This window comes from Lethenteron reissneri, chromosome 45 (assembly GCF_015708825.2).
Source record: "Lethenteron reissneri isolate LAM-NWPU_2019-01 chromosome 45, ASM1570882v1, whole genome shotgun sequence".
Classification (NCBI taxonomy): domain Eukaryota; kingdom Metazoa; phylum Chordata; class Hyperoartia; order Petromyzontiformes; family Petromyzontidae; genus Lethenteron; species Lethenteron reissneri.
The window spans coordinates 5916554-5930100 of NC_083823.1; the positions used below are offsets into that span (position 1 = coordinate 5916554).

General features: G+C 49.0%; 1 protein-coding gene across 1 annotated transcript in view; it reads right to left on the reverse strand.

Moving 5' to 3' along the window:
- LOC133353890 (collagen alpha-5(IV) chain-like) overlaps window positions 1–13547 on the reverse strand; it is a 134829-nt gene that overhangs the window by 14215 nt on the left and 107067 nt on the right. The window contains 14 exon segments of the mRNA XM_061570383.1: window positions 13–190; window positions 1071–1283; window positions 2759–2857; window positions 3214–3342; window positions 3582–3653; window positions 4352–4424; window positions 5532–5665; window positions 5860–6045; window positions 6727–6777; window positions 7896–7994; window positions 8733–8813; window positions 10099–10225; window positions 11443–11582; window positions 12263–12352. Coding sequence (XP_061426367.1) covers window positions 13–190; window positions 1071–1283; window positions 2759–2857; window positions 3214–3342; window positions 3582–3653; window positions 4352–4424; window positions 5532–5665; window positions 5860–6045; window positions 6727–6777; window positions 7896–7994; window positions 8733–8813; window positions 10099–10225; window positions 11443–11582; window positions 12263–12352 — 1672 coding nt within the window.

The following is a 13547-nucleotide window of genomic DNA, read 5'->3' on the forward strand; positions in this document are numbered from 1 at the left end:
GGGGCCTCGCACCTGCTGATGAAAGGTTGGATCTCCTGGCCGTGGACAGGAGCCATGTTCATGGTCATGGGCTGCGGCGTGGAGAGCCAGTAGGAGTAGTCGTTGCGTGACGCGAAGTTGCAGACGTTGTTCAGGTTGCAGAACATGAAGGGCATCGTGCTGAAGCGACGCAGACAGCTGCCCGCCGTGCCTACCAGACGGACCGCCGCGGCGGAGTCGAGTTAACCGACGTAGTGCAGTAGAGTTAACAGACACAGCGGAGTAGAGTTAACGGACAGAGCACAGTAGAGTTAACAGACGTAGTGCTGTAGAGTTAACAGACGTAGTGCAGTAGAGTTAACAGACACAGCGGAGTAGAGTTAATGGACAGAGCAGAGTACAGTTAACTGACACGGTGCAGTAGAGTTAACTGGCGAGGTGCAGTAGAGTTAACTGACACAGTGCAGTAGAGTTAACTGACACGGTGCAGTAGAGTTAACTGGCGTGGTGCAGTAGCGTTAACTGGCGTGGTGCAGTAGAGTTAACTGACACAGTGCAGTAGAGTTAACTGGCGTGGTGCAGTAGAGTTAACTGACATGGTGCAGTAGAGTTAACTGACATGGTGCAGTAGAGTTAACTGACATGGTGCAGTAGAGTTAACTGACGTGGTGCAGTAGAGTTAACTGACACGGTGCAGTAGAGTTAACTGACACGGTGCAGTAGAGTTAACTGACACGGTGCAGTAGAGTTAACTGACGTGGTGCAGTAGAGTTAACGGACATATCGGAGTAGAGTTAACCGACGAAAGAAGAGTTCATGACGGAGGCCACGAGGTGATTCTTGCAGTGGAAGCCCAGAGCACAAACTGTGACGTGGGGGGACGGTAAGTCCTAAACGCTATTCTCCTGAGTTGAGAGGAAGGGGTGACACTGGGCTCTCGCTGCTGCCTTACCCAGTGGGGACCACGGTGCGTGTGCACTTCTATGCGGGAAGGTGCGGGAAGACGAACTTAAGTGAGGAAGTTCATGACCGAAGGCCAGGGGAGGCGATCCCCGACGCTGTTGACGACGTTGACGACGACCACGACTTACCGAGGTCCTGGCCGTGTGAGCGTTCGTTGCCCTGCACGTAGAGCAGCGAGTAGCCGTCGTACAGCTTGACGAGGCCCGACGGACACGTGGGCACCTCCACCGACTGGCTGTGGCGCGTCACCATGAACCCGTGAGGCATGGAGGGAGGGCCGGGCTGTCCCGGGATTCCGGGAATTCCGTCGGTGCCCTGCGGGCCTGGGAATCCTCGCTCGCCTGAAACGAGCGACGCGCGGCCGTTAGCACAGATCGTTTCTCGCTCCATCGATCCGCTCTCTGCCCATCTCGAGGAGTTGGCCGAGCAGCCTGACCGTTTCGACATCATGCTGCTGCACTCAACAAGGCGAGGTGGTTAACATCGCGCCACCGTGGCGCCCCATAACATACTGTTGGGCAAAAGTTCCATTGGCGAGTAGCAATGGCATGATGACACGCAAGGGAGTGGTGTGGCCAGCACCACCGCATCTCTCAAAAATTCCACCGCACCAGGTACTCATTTTGAAGGCTGAGTCGACCTCGGGAAGGCCCAGGACCAGCTCTGGTATTTGCCATTAATTATGGGCGTGAGCAGGAATCGAACTCGGGTGGCCCGCTTGTGTTGCAATCGAAAGGTCGTGATATATTATAATTTTTTATAATTTTTTTGTTTACCTCATTAAAACGGAAACAAATAAATGAACACCGTGCATCGCCAACCGTGCTAATCGGAGGTGCAGGAAGCTAATCGGAGGCGAGTGGTGGTGGTGATTCTGGCTAGCATATATTAGAAGTAGTCAACTTTATTTCACCCGGATATGGAAAACGTACTTTTGGGACAACGTGAGACACATTAACATTTATGACTACGCTAACGCCCCTCTAGTCTTAGCACCGTAATAGGCCCACAGTGATGACATCACCGTCACTCTCTCTATTTAAGACCGAAACAGGAGGACTTCATCACAATTCTGGCTATCGCCTGATGAGGCTGGTTGTTGTAATCGCCGGCGAAACGTTGCACTCAAATTGTGAATGTTGTGGGTTTACTCTCCAACGCAACGGTATGCTAAAGTAGTAACTAAATGGCGCGTTTTGTTTACGTGACACACCTTACTAATAAGGCTGTGTCGGGTGGTGGTCGGTTTCACGACACATTTATATTTACACGATCTAACCCAAAAAAACCTTTGCTGTTGACATCGACATTTGATTGAAGCTGGAAGAACCCAATGAGGTCAGCAATGGCGGAAAATGACAGACGAAGTCGCACGGCTAGACAAGTTGAACAGTCGTACGCAAACGCAAACAAAACAACAGACTTGGCCCAGCGGTAGCGCATTTTTGCCGCTCATTGTAGAGGTCCGTGGATCATGTTTGGTAGGCCACCACCTTGGTTAATCCATCCGCTAGTTAAAGCAGACGGCATTAAAGATCCAGTGACGTGATTTGGAAAGAGCAGGCCACTGTATTCTGGCGTCGTGGTTGAAAATTTTCACGTTTTAAAAATGTACCCGCAAATTACTAAATTGGGGCAACGCGTCATCCTGCTGTTGAAATGACCGCAGATTGCGTCTGTGAAACACAGCAACGCCTTGTCCTATAAGAACAGCAGGTTAAAAACAAAGCACCAGTTACGCAAATCTGAGCAGCAACAACAACAACAACAATAAAATCAGGAACAAAGGTGAAATTGCGGTGTAGCCGAGTCTCACCTGTGCGACCAGACGGCCCAGTCTGGCCCTTCCTTCCGGAGGGCCCATCACTTCCGGGAAGGCCGTCCTCACCTGGTCCTCCCGACTGACCGGAAGAACCTGATGGGGAAACAAAAATATCACTTGTCAGGAGGTGACAAGTGGTCCAAACTTTCCATATTTTAAATATTGCCCTTAAAATCATTCACTAGGGATCACACACAGCAATCGCCGCTCTCGACTGGGAAAAACTCATCACAACGTGCCCACAGAGACAGTTGCCACTAGGGGTGCCCTTTTCAAATGCTTGCGATGAGTCGCCCTTTCAAAATGGCCGTAGAGCTCAAGGAACTTCACTCCTGAACTACTGAAGTAAAAGGGGCAGGGGCCCTGTAAAAAAGAAACAATTACAAGTGACCACACCCCCCCCACCAAAACCATCTCCACCGAGTCAAGTGGCCGGGCAGAGGACTCACCTGGCAGTCCGGGCTGGCCGGGCTGTCCTGGAGGACCACGTGGGCCGGGCAGACCGGGGTTGCCCGGCGGGCCCGGGTCTCCCTTCACGTACGAGACGGGGCTCCGGGGGCCGGGAGGACCTTCAGGACCTAGATCGAGGAACAACGGAGGTTGCACGCGGCGGCGGTGGTGGTTGTGGTGGTCTATGTGTGTATGTAGAACTTCTGATGCGTGGTCGTGCCGCGCGATTCCTCTTCAGTGCACGACTCGGGAGTGTCCGCGGTAGCCGTGTGAAACAACGGGCAAAGTAAATCGTGCGGTGCCACGTTGCGATGGATGTATTATTATTTTTGGGGTGGTGGCGGAGGGGGTGGTAGAAACCTCTCACCTGGTGGCCCAGGGAAGCCCCTCTCTCCTGGGCCCCCGTTGATGCCTGGGAGGCCAGAAGAGCCCTTCATACCTGCAAGACAGAATGAAAACTGGTCAGGCCACGCAGTACACAGAGAGAGAAATGGAAGCACCGCCCCCCCCCCATTACCACGTAGACTGTTGGGACAAGTGCTGCGAGGCGATGAGGCCGGCATGGCCAATCAGGGTGTCGTGTGACCAGCACAACGCCCGGTCGCCATTGTCTCCCCAGTACCAATGTTGACACAAGGCGCATCGTACTAATTTAATGCTGAAATCTGGGTGATTTTGTCATCAGGGGCAAAGTTTCTATAACCTTGCGCAATGCGCGAATTCTACGAGTTCATATCACCTGCACCTTCCAAAGTACTCTCTCAGATTTCTGGCCGCTCAGCGCTGTCTAGCCTCTGCGCCCGTGTTGAGCATCGTTGATTAAAGAAACGTATCGCTCTGAAAGTACAGCGAGAATCTGTGCAGTGTAGGGTTGCCACCTCTTCTGGACTTCCTAGGATTATCATCATCACCATCCTCTTTTTAAGGTAGCTGATGTCCTGGGATATCAGTCTTCTCAGAACATTAAAACATTAAAGTGCTGCCTCATGTCCATTGTGCAATAAATTTACCTCTCAAGACCATGCTGTAACCTGTACCTCTCCCCCCTCTTATGGTGACATGAGATATTCGTCGTCTCCTTCACATGACCCGCTCCATCTCATTACCCGAGCGTGGAGGCAGCGAGGGAGAACTCACCGGGGAATCCCGGGGGACCCTGAGGACCCGGGTCGCCCTTGGGGCCATCGAACCCTGGCCGCCCCAAGCTGCCCTGAAACAGGATCAGAATGTTTATTTTTACTGGAGAAATCCGATGAGCTGTAAAGCTCTTTTTCGCAGACATCCAGTAAGGGCATGTAAGAACATTACAACAACAAAACAATACAAAAACACGATAGGAGTGTAAAGTATAGGAAAGGTAAGCAAATCACGAACAAAAACTACAAATAAAACAAAACTAAATTTCGATTTAAAGCTTTCGTGACTGCAGGGATTCATCTTCTTGGTTCTTTCGGTAAAATCATGTAAAATGGAAATAATAAAATAATAAAAATAAAACATAATACAATAATTCTCACGACGTTTCGGCCACAAGCTGGGATGGAGGGGGGAAGAGTGCCTTGACAAAATAATTATTTTGACGCTCCAAGCCTGGGATGTGTCATTCAGACTCTGTCTTCTCGACAGACCTGTTCTCCACCTGAGGACGGCTGCTTGCGTTGTGGCCGAAACGTCGTGAGAATTATTTTATTATGTTTTATTTTTATTATTTTATTATTTCCATTCTACATGACTTTACCAAAAGAACCAAGAAGATGCCGTGCGTCAAATATTACTCTCAGTGGCAGAACGGGTGTGAAAGTGCTTCCCCTGAACGTGTGGACCAGCGGTCACGTGAACGAATTTCAGAAGTGGTTACTTTGGCAAAAGGAGCAACTGTCGCCACCTACTGGGAACAAAATCTAGCAGGACGTTGCTTAGGGGAGGGTAGAAATAACAACTATCCTGGGAGTCAGGCTTTCCTGGGTAAACAAGTTTACGGGCTGTTCTCGGGATGTTCTCCAGCTGCTCTGTGAAAGATTCGAGTGGAAACTTTGTCTCATCTGCGTCTTTCGTACGGCTGTTGATGTAGACGCAGAGCAATGACGACAATTTCACATTCAGGTGGTCAAGCCGGATAACAGGAACAGCGGAGTGGTACCGCTGTGGTGACGTGTCCTTCCTATTTGTGGATCGGGCGTTGCGTCGTGATACTTCGTCTCGCGACACAACACAAGTAGCACCAACGAGGATACAGAAAATTTGGGAGACTACACAACGACGAGAAACTGAAGGGAAGCAAGGCCGGAGGAAGACGGTACGAGGGCTGTGAGCTCACGGGTTGTCCTGGAAAGCCACTCTCCCCCTTCAAGCCGGACTGGCCCGAATTTCCGGGGAGTCCTGGGTTGCCACGCTCCCCCTTGATTCCGCCGATCCCGGGGGACCCAGGCTGGCCTGGGAAGCCAGGGTTTCCTGTAAGAACACAAACACAGACGCGCCATGACGACATGTACGGTCGCCGCCATTTGCTTTGTTGTCACTATGCTCGTACGCAGCGTGGAAAGCCTCGCCGAGTCTCACGGCTTCTATTTTCAGGAGGGTCACGGCGGGTCAGGTTTTCACGGTGTAGCGTCGCGGGTGTGAGAGTGCGGTCACCGAGACCTCACCTGGGAGGCCTGGAAGTCCAGGGAGACCCGAGTTGCCCTTGACCCCTTCTACAGTTCGCCCGGGAGGACCAGGAGAACCCGGGGGTCCATCGATGCCCATGGGCCCCTTTTCTCCAGGGTCGCCCTTTGCGCCACTGAAGCCAGGGACCCCGCCCACACCGGGACGGCCTGGATCTCCCTTTATACCTAGATGTAGACGAGACAACAACAACAACAACAAGGGGTCACGGGCAGCACTGCACGTACGATTCCGCAATTTGTAATCAACGCCGCGTCGAAATGCGACCGCGTTGGGTCGATGGGCGAGACTAAGGGCGGAGCGGCAGCCAGGGGAGGGAGCGCTCCCCCCCGATGGAGGACGTCCACCGTGGAGACTGAGCGACTGGATTCGCTCGCGTGCAGAAGCTCGACGGCTGGTTACAACCGCAAAACCGTGAAGGGGTGGCGGCGGCCTGCGCGGAGGCCTTCATCCAGCAGCGGATGATGGCTGACGGTGATGTGTTGTAGCATTGGGGCGTTGTCGTCCACTGAATGTCTCTACCCCCTCCCCCCGCTGTTCGTGCTCTGTAATGGGCTATTGTTTAAAAATAGTCATATATTTTAAATAGTAAGCTGTCGTGATTGAAGAAACTTAATCACTCGGATGAATTCGCATTATGATTGTTTATACATGTACAGCAAGTCCATTACATTTTTTTTTAATATAATGGATCAGCACCGGTCTAAAAAAAAAAACAGATGTTGGAAATTTACTAAATTATCGCTTAAGGCACGCAGCAATAATATTTGACTGTTCCTATAAATTCCGCAGCAATTAGCGTTCAGCCCTGCACTGAGCGGGAATGGATTTCCGGCTATGCGCCATACCTGGGAAGCCGGGGTTCCCCGGGGGACCAGGAGCTCCCCTGCCAGGCGGACCTGGGAAAGGAAAACGAAGTGGGTTATTATTTACGACGGCGATCGCGGACGCGCTGCCACAGTGCAGCGCGCAAAACCCACTCTGGGCATGCCCGCAGGAAGCTACGCAGCGGGCGAGCGGTTGTGAAGGTTTAACGGGCTGGAAGCCGCGCCATTAATCATGCGATTCTTCGTATTTTATCATCCACCGGGAAAATCTAAGTGGGTCATTTAGCTGTTTGGTTTCTCGTCCCGTGCACAAAGTTCGCCAAATGGACAAATTGCTGTTCGATTGCGACCTCAAAGAGGCGCGGTTCATCGCGTGCCAGCCCAAGGGGGGATTATTCTCCTCTTCAAAGTCCTGAGCCAGTGGCGGAAATTCCACATTGCTCTGGTGGGTGCGAATCGCTCGATGCATACGTGGAAAATGTAGCCAAATGAAGTTTCAAGTACCACGCCTACTCTTGATGGTGAACTTTGCACAGTTGTTGGTGACCAGACTGGGTTCAACAACTCACTACACTTAGGAATCCGGGTTAGACGCAGGCAGCTGAAACCTGGATTCAAACCCAGGATTTCAGTGGTGCCAACTCAACGCTTCTTCGACTTCTCAGCCACCCGGCCCACCTCTGCTTGTTTTATATGCAGATATAAAGGACTGGGACAAACCCCCCCCCCCCCACCCCCCATAAAAATGCTACCTTACTGATCGTTCCCCCTATGTGAGTGGGGCAGTGAGCCCAATCGCCCTTCCCCTTCCCTTACCCAGTGAGCAACTGTTGTTGTTGTTTGACTTGCATCCCACTGGGATTTTTGCACACAGCGTTAGTGTACGGTCCTGATGGAGGACGCTTGTGTTATTTTATACCTACGTGACTTTACCGAAAGAACCAAAGAGTATATGGCATTGTCTTTGAAACTGATTGGCCTACACCAGACAGCCTTCTTTACGGCCATGTCTCACCAGTGTCAGACCAGAGAATGCCGAAAGACGAACAGTACAAAGGCAATTCAAGTATCAGAGTATTAATAGCTCGGGTTAAGGTGTGTAAATGATTTTAGTCGCTGCCAGAAAGCGCAACAAAATTAACACGGAGCTGCAACGATGTGGTGCCACGTGCGACACCTCCGGTGCTCACCAGGGTCTCCCCGAGGTCCTGCCGTGCCAGGAATACCATCCTTTCCAGGAAATCCCTTCTCTCCCGACGGGCCAGGCAATCCAGGGCGGCCTGCATCTCCTACAGACGTCCACGTTTGCGCCCGGCACAATTAGCGCCACACCAGGCGGCAATTATCACATTTTAATTCAAACCGGGCTGCGGGCTGCGGGCTGCAGACTCCAGCGGCATGGGGCATTGAACGCCGATCTGTCTCTCTCTGTCACCTTCGAGACAGAAAACGGCCGCAACACTTTGAAACCCAGAATAGGCATTTCGGAATGACCGCGGCAGGCCTACTTGCCAATTGCAAATCAATTGGCAAGTAGCACATTGCTCTCTGGCTTTGCGTTTATGAAAAAAACTGTAAAAAATATAAATTTAGCAATAAAGAATATACATTTAAAAATATATATACTTTTATTACAGCAGAGTCTTTAATGCCATTTTGAACCTGTAGAATTTGTAATTTTGCGCAGATTTCACACAGAGGCGCGGGAAGTCACAGACAAGCAAGAAGGCAGCCAGAACCGGCGCCAACGATTACCCAAAGCCCCGTGGTCTTCTATTGGGGTGCTCAGCCAAATGCATCAACGAGTGTTTATACAGGTGGGAGGATACCAGAGTACCTGGAGAAAATTCAGGCCAGTGCGAGGGGGGTATAACTCTCAATCCCCATACGCATGGAAGAGACGGCTATAAGTATCCTCCAGGGAGGCCATCTGAAAGCTCCATCCAGCAGATGGCCATCTGTCCAGAAATTGCAGGCCTGCGCCTACAGCCGTGACAGTGGGTCACAGGGCGCGGCGATGAGTTTACCTGGCAAGCCAGGGCCTCCGGGACGGCCTGGTCCTCCGGGAAATCCATCTTGACCTTTAGAACCTGGAAGCCCTGGGTTGCCTAAACGTAAAACAAAAATAAATCCAATGATAGATTAAAAAGACACTCATACACACAAGACGATACACAGAGCATTAATCTCTTCTTCCCATCTAACCGCTTTACAGAGGTCGTTGGATCCATGAAATTCCCAAAAGCAGTTCTCTCCACTGTTGGCAATCATCGTATACAATCTGTTGCTGATTATAGGCCATGTATGCCAGCATGATGGCCCAAATTTGCCAATTTTGAAAAGATTGCTTCATTGTGAAAAAAAAACACATTTCAACATCGCCCTCTACTGATAGAATAATAATGCCCAGTGCTTTGGGCCGCAAAAGGGACAGTTTCTACTGGTGGGTCCCTCAGCTAGACGGCAGGATAGCTTTAGAATGGTTGAGATGAGCTGGGATGCAAGGAACTTCGAGTTGCTGAGGCATTTAAAGTGCCCTATAAATACTAATTCTCATCGTTACCGAGCATTGTTTTTACGGTACGTGCCGTGACCAGAGTACTGGACTCCAGGGGATATTCTGCTCAAATGTCCACCGAGGGTCAGCGTTGATGTCATGTTTACAACCCTGTGGTGGAGTTACCACATTTAAATTTCGATTTAAAGCTTTCGTGACTGCAGGGATTCATCTTCTTGGTTCTTTCGGTAAAGTCACGGAGAAGGGAAATAATAAAATAATAAAAATAAAACATAATAAAATAATTCTCACGACTGTTTCGGCCACAACGCAAGCAGCCGTCCCCAGGTGAAGAAACAGGTCTGTCGGAAAGACAGTGTCTTCAGACGTCTTCAGACGCTGTCTTTCCGACAGACCTGTTCTTCACCTGAGTTACCACATTGTTTGGCGGAGAGGGGGGGGGTTAGAATCTGTCTATACCAGGGTCGGGAACCTTTTTGACTGGGAGAGCCATAAAAGCCAAATAGTTCTAAATATATTTCATTGAGAGCCATATAGTATTTTTAACGTATAATAAATTAAATATGTCTTTAATGCGACTTCTGGTCACGGGACCCGTGACCCGAGAAATTGTATCTTCAAAACTAATTTCTGTTTACTTTAAAATGACACAGTATTATTAAGCAATATCACAAGTATTTTAAAATCAGTTCCAAACCGATTTTTATTTTTTTTCAACTCAAAATTGTCTGGGAGCCATATGCCGTCACTGGAAGAGCCATATATGGCTCGCGAGCCATAGGTTCCCGACCGCTGGTCTATAGGATAACGACTGTTAACTACCCACCGAGTGGCGCTCTCCTGCTAAGCACCGGCCAGATTTCTCTCAAAATTACCTGGGAATCCTGGCTGCCCAGATTCTCCCTTTGAACCCGGATTGCCGGGAAGCCCAGGAAGGCCAGGAGTTCCTGGGGAACCTTTCTGTCCAGGTGGTCCATTGAAGCCAGGGCTCCCTACATCACCCTGTCGAAGAAGAGAAAGTCGCAATAGAAATGATTACACATGAGCGAATGCTTGGTTGACTCAAGGAGAGCACCGGGTGGATGCAGCCTGCATTTTGTACAGCAGTACTTCTCAAATCCGGCCTTGGTAACCCAGCCAGCTTTGAATGTGAGAGATGGGACGCACGGCAGGATGGCCTCTTCCATATGGGGGAGTGGTATCCCTTTTCCACTGGCACACCCGAGCCATATGGGTGATTTTCCACTAATTCTAGATTTGAAGCTTTCGTGACTGCAAGGATTCATACTCTTAGTTTTTTTCGGTAAAGTCACGTAAGTAAAAAAATGAAATTAAAATTATTATTTGATTTTTATTCATTTTAATTTCATTTTTTTACCTATGTGACTTTACCGAAAAAAATATGAGTATGGTTTTCCACTAGCTATTGTCCGTGTTGAGCCCTGACCAAACCACGGTATGTTGGCTCCCACGAGACCATCTCAAGCTGCCTCGGAGGCCAGGCAGGTACAGGGATGGTTGAACAATGTGATTTCAGTGTCTGACATCGGCGAGGATACAGCGTCGCCAAGCTATCGAGACACTCCGATTAGCACAGTTGGCGTGAAGTTCAACATACGTACATACGTGCACCACCGTGTGCGACGATAGCGGCATGGCTTGGCCTCTGAAGTAGAAAAACAACCTGGCACCTACTGACCCAAGAGTGGGGGCTCTGCCTCCACAGTGCTGGACTACAGGAAATTGAACAGAGGTGGCCGAATATATCAGAGATCAGAACACTGAGCCGGCATTGCTGAGATGCTGGGCTTGACTCCAGGGTCTAAGCCACTGCCTGTGATTTTACTGGGTTTTTCAAGTTGAGTGAGTTGATGGTCTCGACCCGGTGAGCAGCGACTGAACACACGAAGGTCACATTACGTTCCATTATTCACTCGATTAGGCTAAATTCCAACTCGCGAGGATTAAATCTGTGGGAATGAAACATTCTTCCCGCAACAGGGCATGTGCGTGCGCTTAGCGTGTGAACAAAAAACTTGTCACTTTACGGAAACTCAGGAAACAGTTCTGTGACTTCCCCTTCCGAGGAACCGTTCCCCAACACTCGCATTTTCACTTCTCTGCACAGAGTTCCAAATGGCACGATCCGGGTTAGCACAATTGGAACCAAATTGAGAAAAAGGTGAAACCGTTCTTGTGTTGAAAATGACATAAAACACCTTGAGGCCAGGTGGTCCAGGAATTCCTTGGCCTGGCTGGGCAGACTCGCCCTTAGCTCCTTTCATGCCAGAGAATCCAGGAGATCCTGGGGAACCCTGAAGACCTGGGTTGCCCGGAATGCCCTTTGAACCAGGAGGACCTGTACACATAACAAAACAAAGTTCGGGAAAAATTTAATCAAGCACAGAAATGGATTCTGTGAGGCTTTCTGAGATGCATTTTGCCCTCGGAAGTACTGCAATTGCCGTTATCGCTTTACCTCCCGAGGCGTGCAAATTAAATGACGTCACATGAGGTGTGATGTCGGCAGATGACGTCACGCATCATTACGTCGCACGTGACAACGTCGCAGGGATTGGCGTGGCTTGCACAAGGCCTTGGCCGAAAAGACTTTCCATTTGGCACTGGGGTTTTTTTTTATGCCAAGGTTTTGGAAACGTGTCAATATATTTTGCCAGTTCTAGATTTGAAGCTTTTGTGACTGCAAGGATTCATACTCTTAGGCTTTGTTCGGTGAAGTCATGTAGGTAAAAAATAAAAATAATAGAAGTAACAATAGAAATAAAATAATAAATCACAATATTCTATTTCTATTTTAATTCTATTATTTATATTTTTTACCTACGTGACTTTACCGAAAAAAGCCCAAGATTATTTTGCCAGTTATCTATCGGGTAAGTCCCTAATATAGCAACACAACTTTATATTCACATCTCAACAGTTATCACAACCCGCGTGTTACAGACAGGCAGACAGATCGACTGACAGACAAGCAATGGGGAAGAGGTATTTGGGATCCTTGATATTCCTGTTAAATACCTGGTAAGCCCATCTCTCCCATGGAGCCCTTGGGACCCGGCTGCCCAGGTTGACCAGGAGTGCCTGGGAATCCAGAATCTCCTTTGGGACCTGTGCAAAAGCGGACGTGCATTATCAGTGGCATCCGCGCGTCCTGTCCTGTAAGACCGTGGCCTCGCCACCAGAGAAGTTCGTCATCTTCCAGTCACACGACACGCAGACATACGATGAAAAAGGAAGAGGCTTTACCCTTTCTGGCAAAAAAGAAAGGTGTTAAGATGTTCAAACACCAAATAGACATCTGTTGCAAGGCATCAAGGTTTCATTAGCCACACATCCTTGTGGTAAAACGTGCAAAGAAATGTCCTTTAATAATGTATGCATTGTCTTTGAAACGGGTTGGCCTACACCAGGGACAGCCTCCTCTATGGCATTGGATCACCAGTGTTCGATCAGAGAATGCAAAAAAGGCATACAGCACAACGGCAATGCAAATACCAAAGGATTAGTAACTCGCTTTGAGCAGTTATATCTCTGGGACCGGACAAATGATCGAGAAAATGAACGTGATATTAAGAATGCATGACTGTATGTGAAAAGGTCACATCTGTCAACAGCTAAATAATTCTACCACGTGCATATACCGCACTGGTTCAGTGGGGAGGGGGGCGGTTAATTGGTCAGGACGGATACGTGACTGTCAGATATGTGACGTTGTACTACGCTGTAAAATAAGGAGAGAGAGTATAAAATGGATGTTTTAATGCACAAATAAGCATACGATGTGGTTGGATGCAAATGCGATACAAAGCAATACCGTACAGGAATTGTTTTGTATATATTTCAAACAGAGTTAAAGGGGAATACCCACTGAACACATTCACTGGATTTAAGAAGATCGTACTGGGTCAATGCCATCCAAAGTGTCAGAAGATATACGTGTTTGCAGAATATTTTTTGTAATCTAAAAGGTAAAACCAATAGCAACTTTGCCACTGACTGGCAGTCGAATGCTCACTTTCAGGCCGCTGCCGCACGCATCTTGCGTCACACAGGCACAACTGCCTTTAAGTGACCCCCTTTGATAACAAAAAAATTCAAGCATTTAGACCATTGGAACCTCATTTGCCAGAAGCAAAAATATGATAATTGTTTTTTTACCCTTTTATCTGGCAACAAAACTGACACCTTTTTTTTACAAGGAGTCATGTTTGCATAGACCACAATACCTGCAGTCATAATGCAAAAAAAACATAACTCTGATAATGTGTGCACTGTCCTTGAAGTTGATTGGTCCACACCCGAG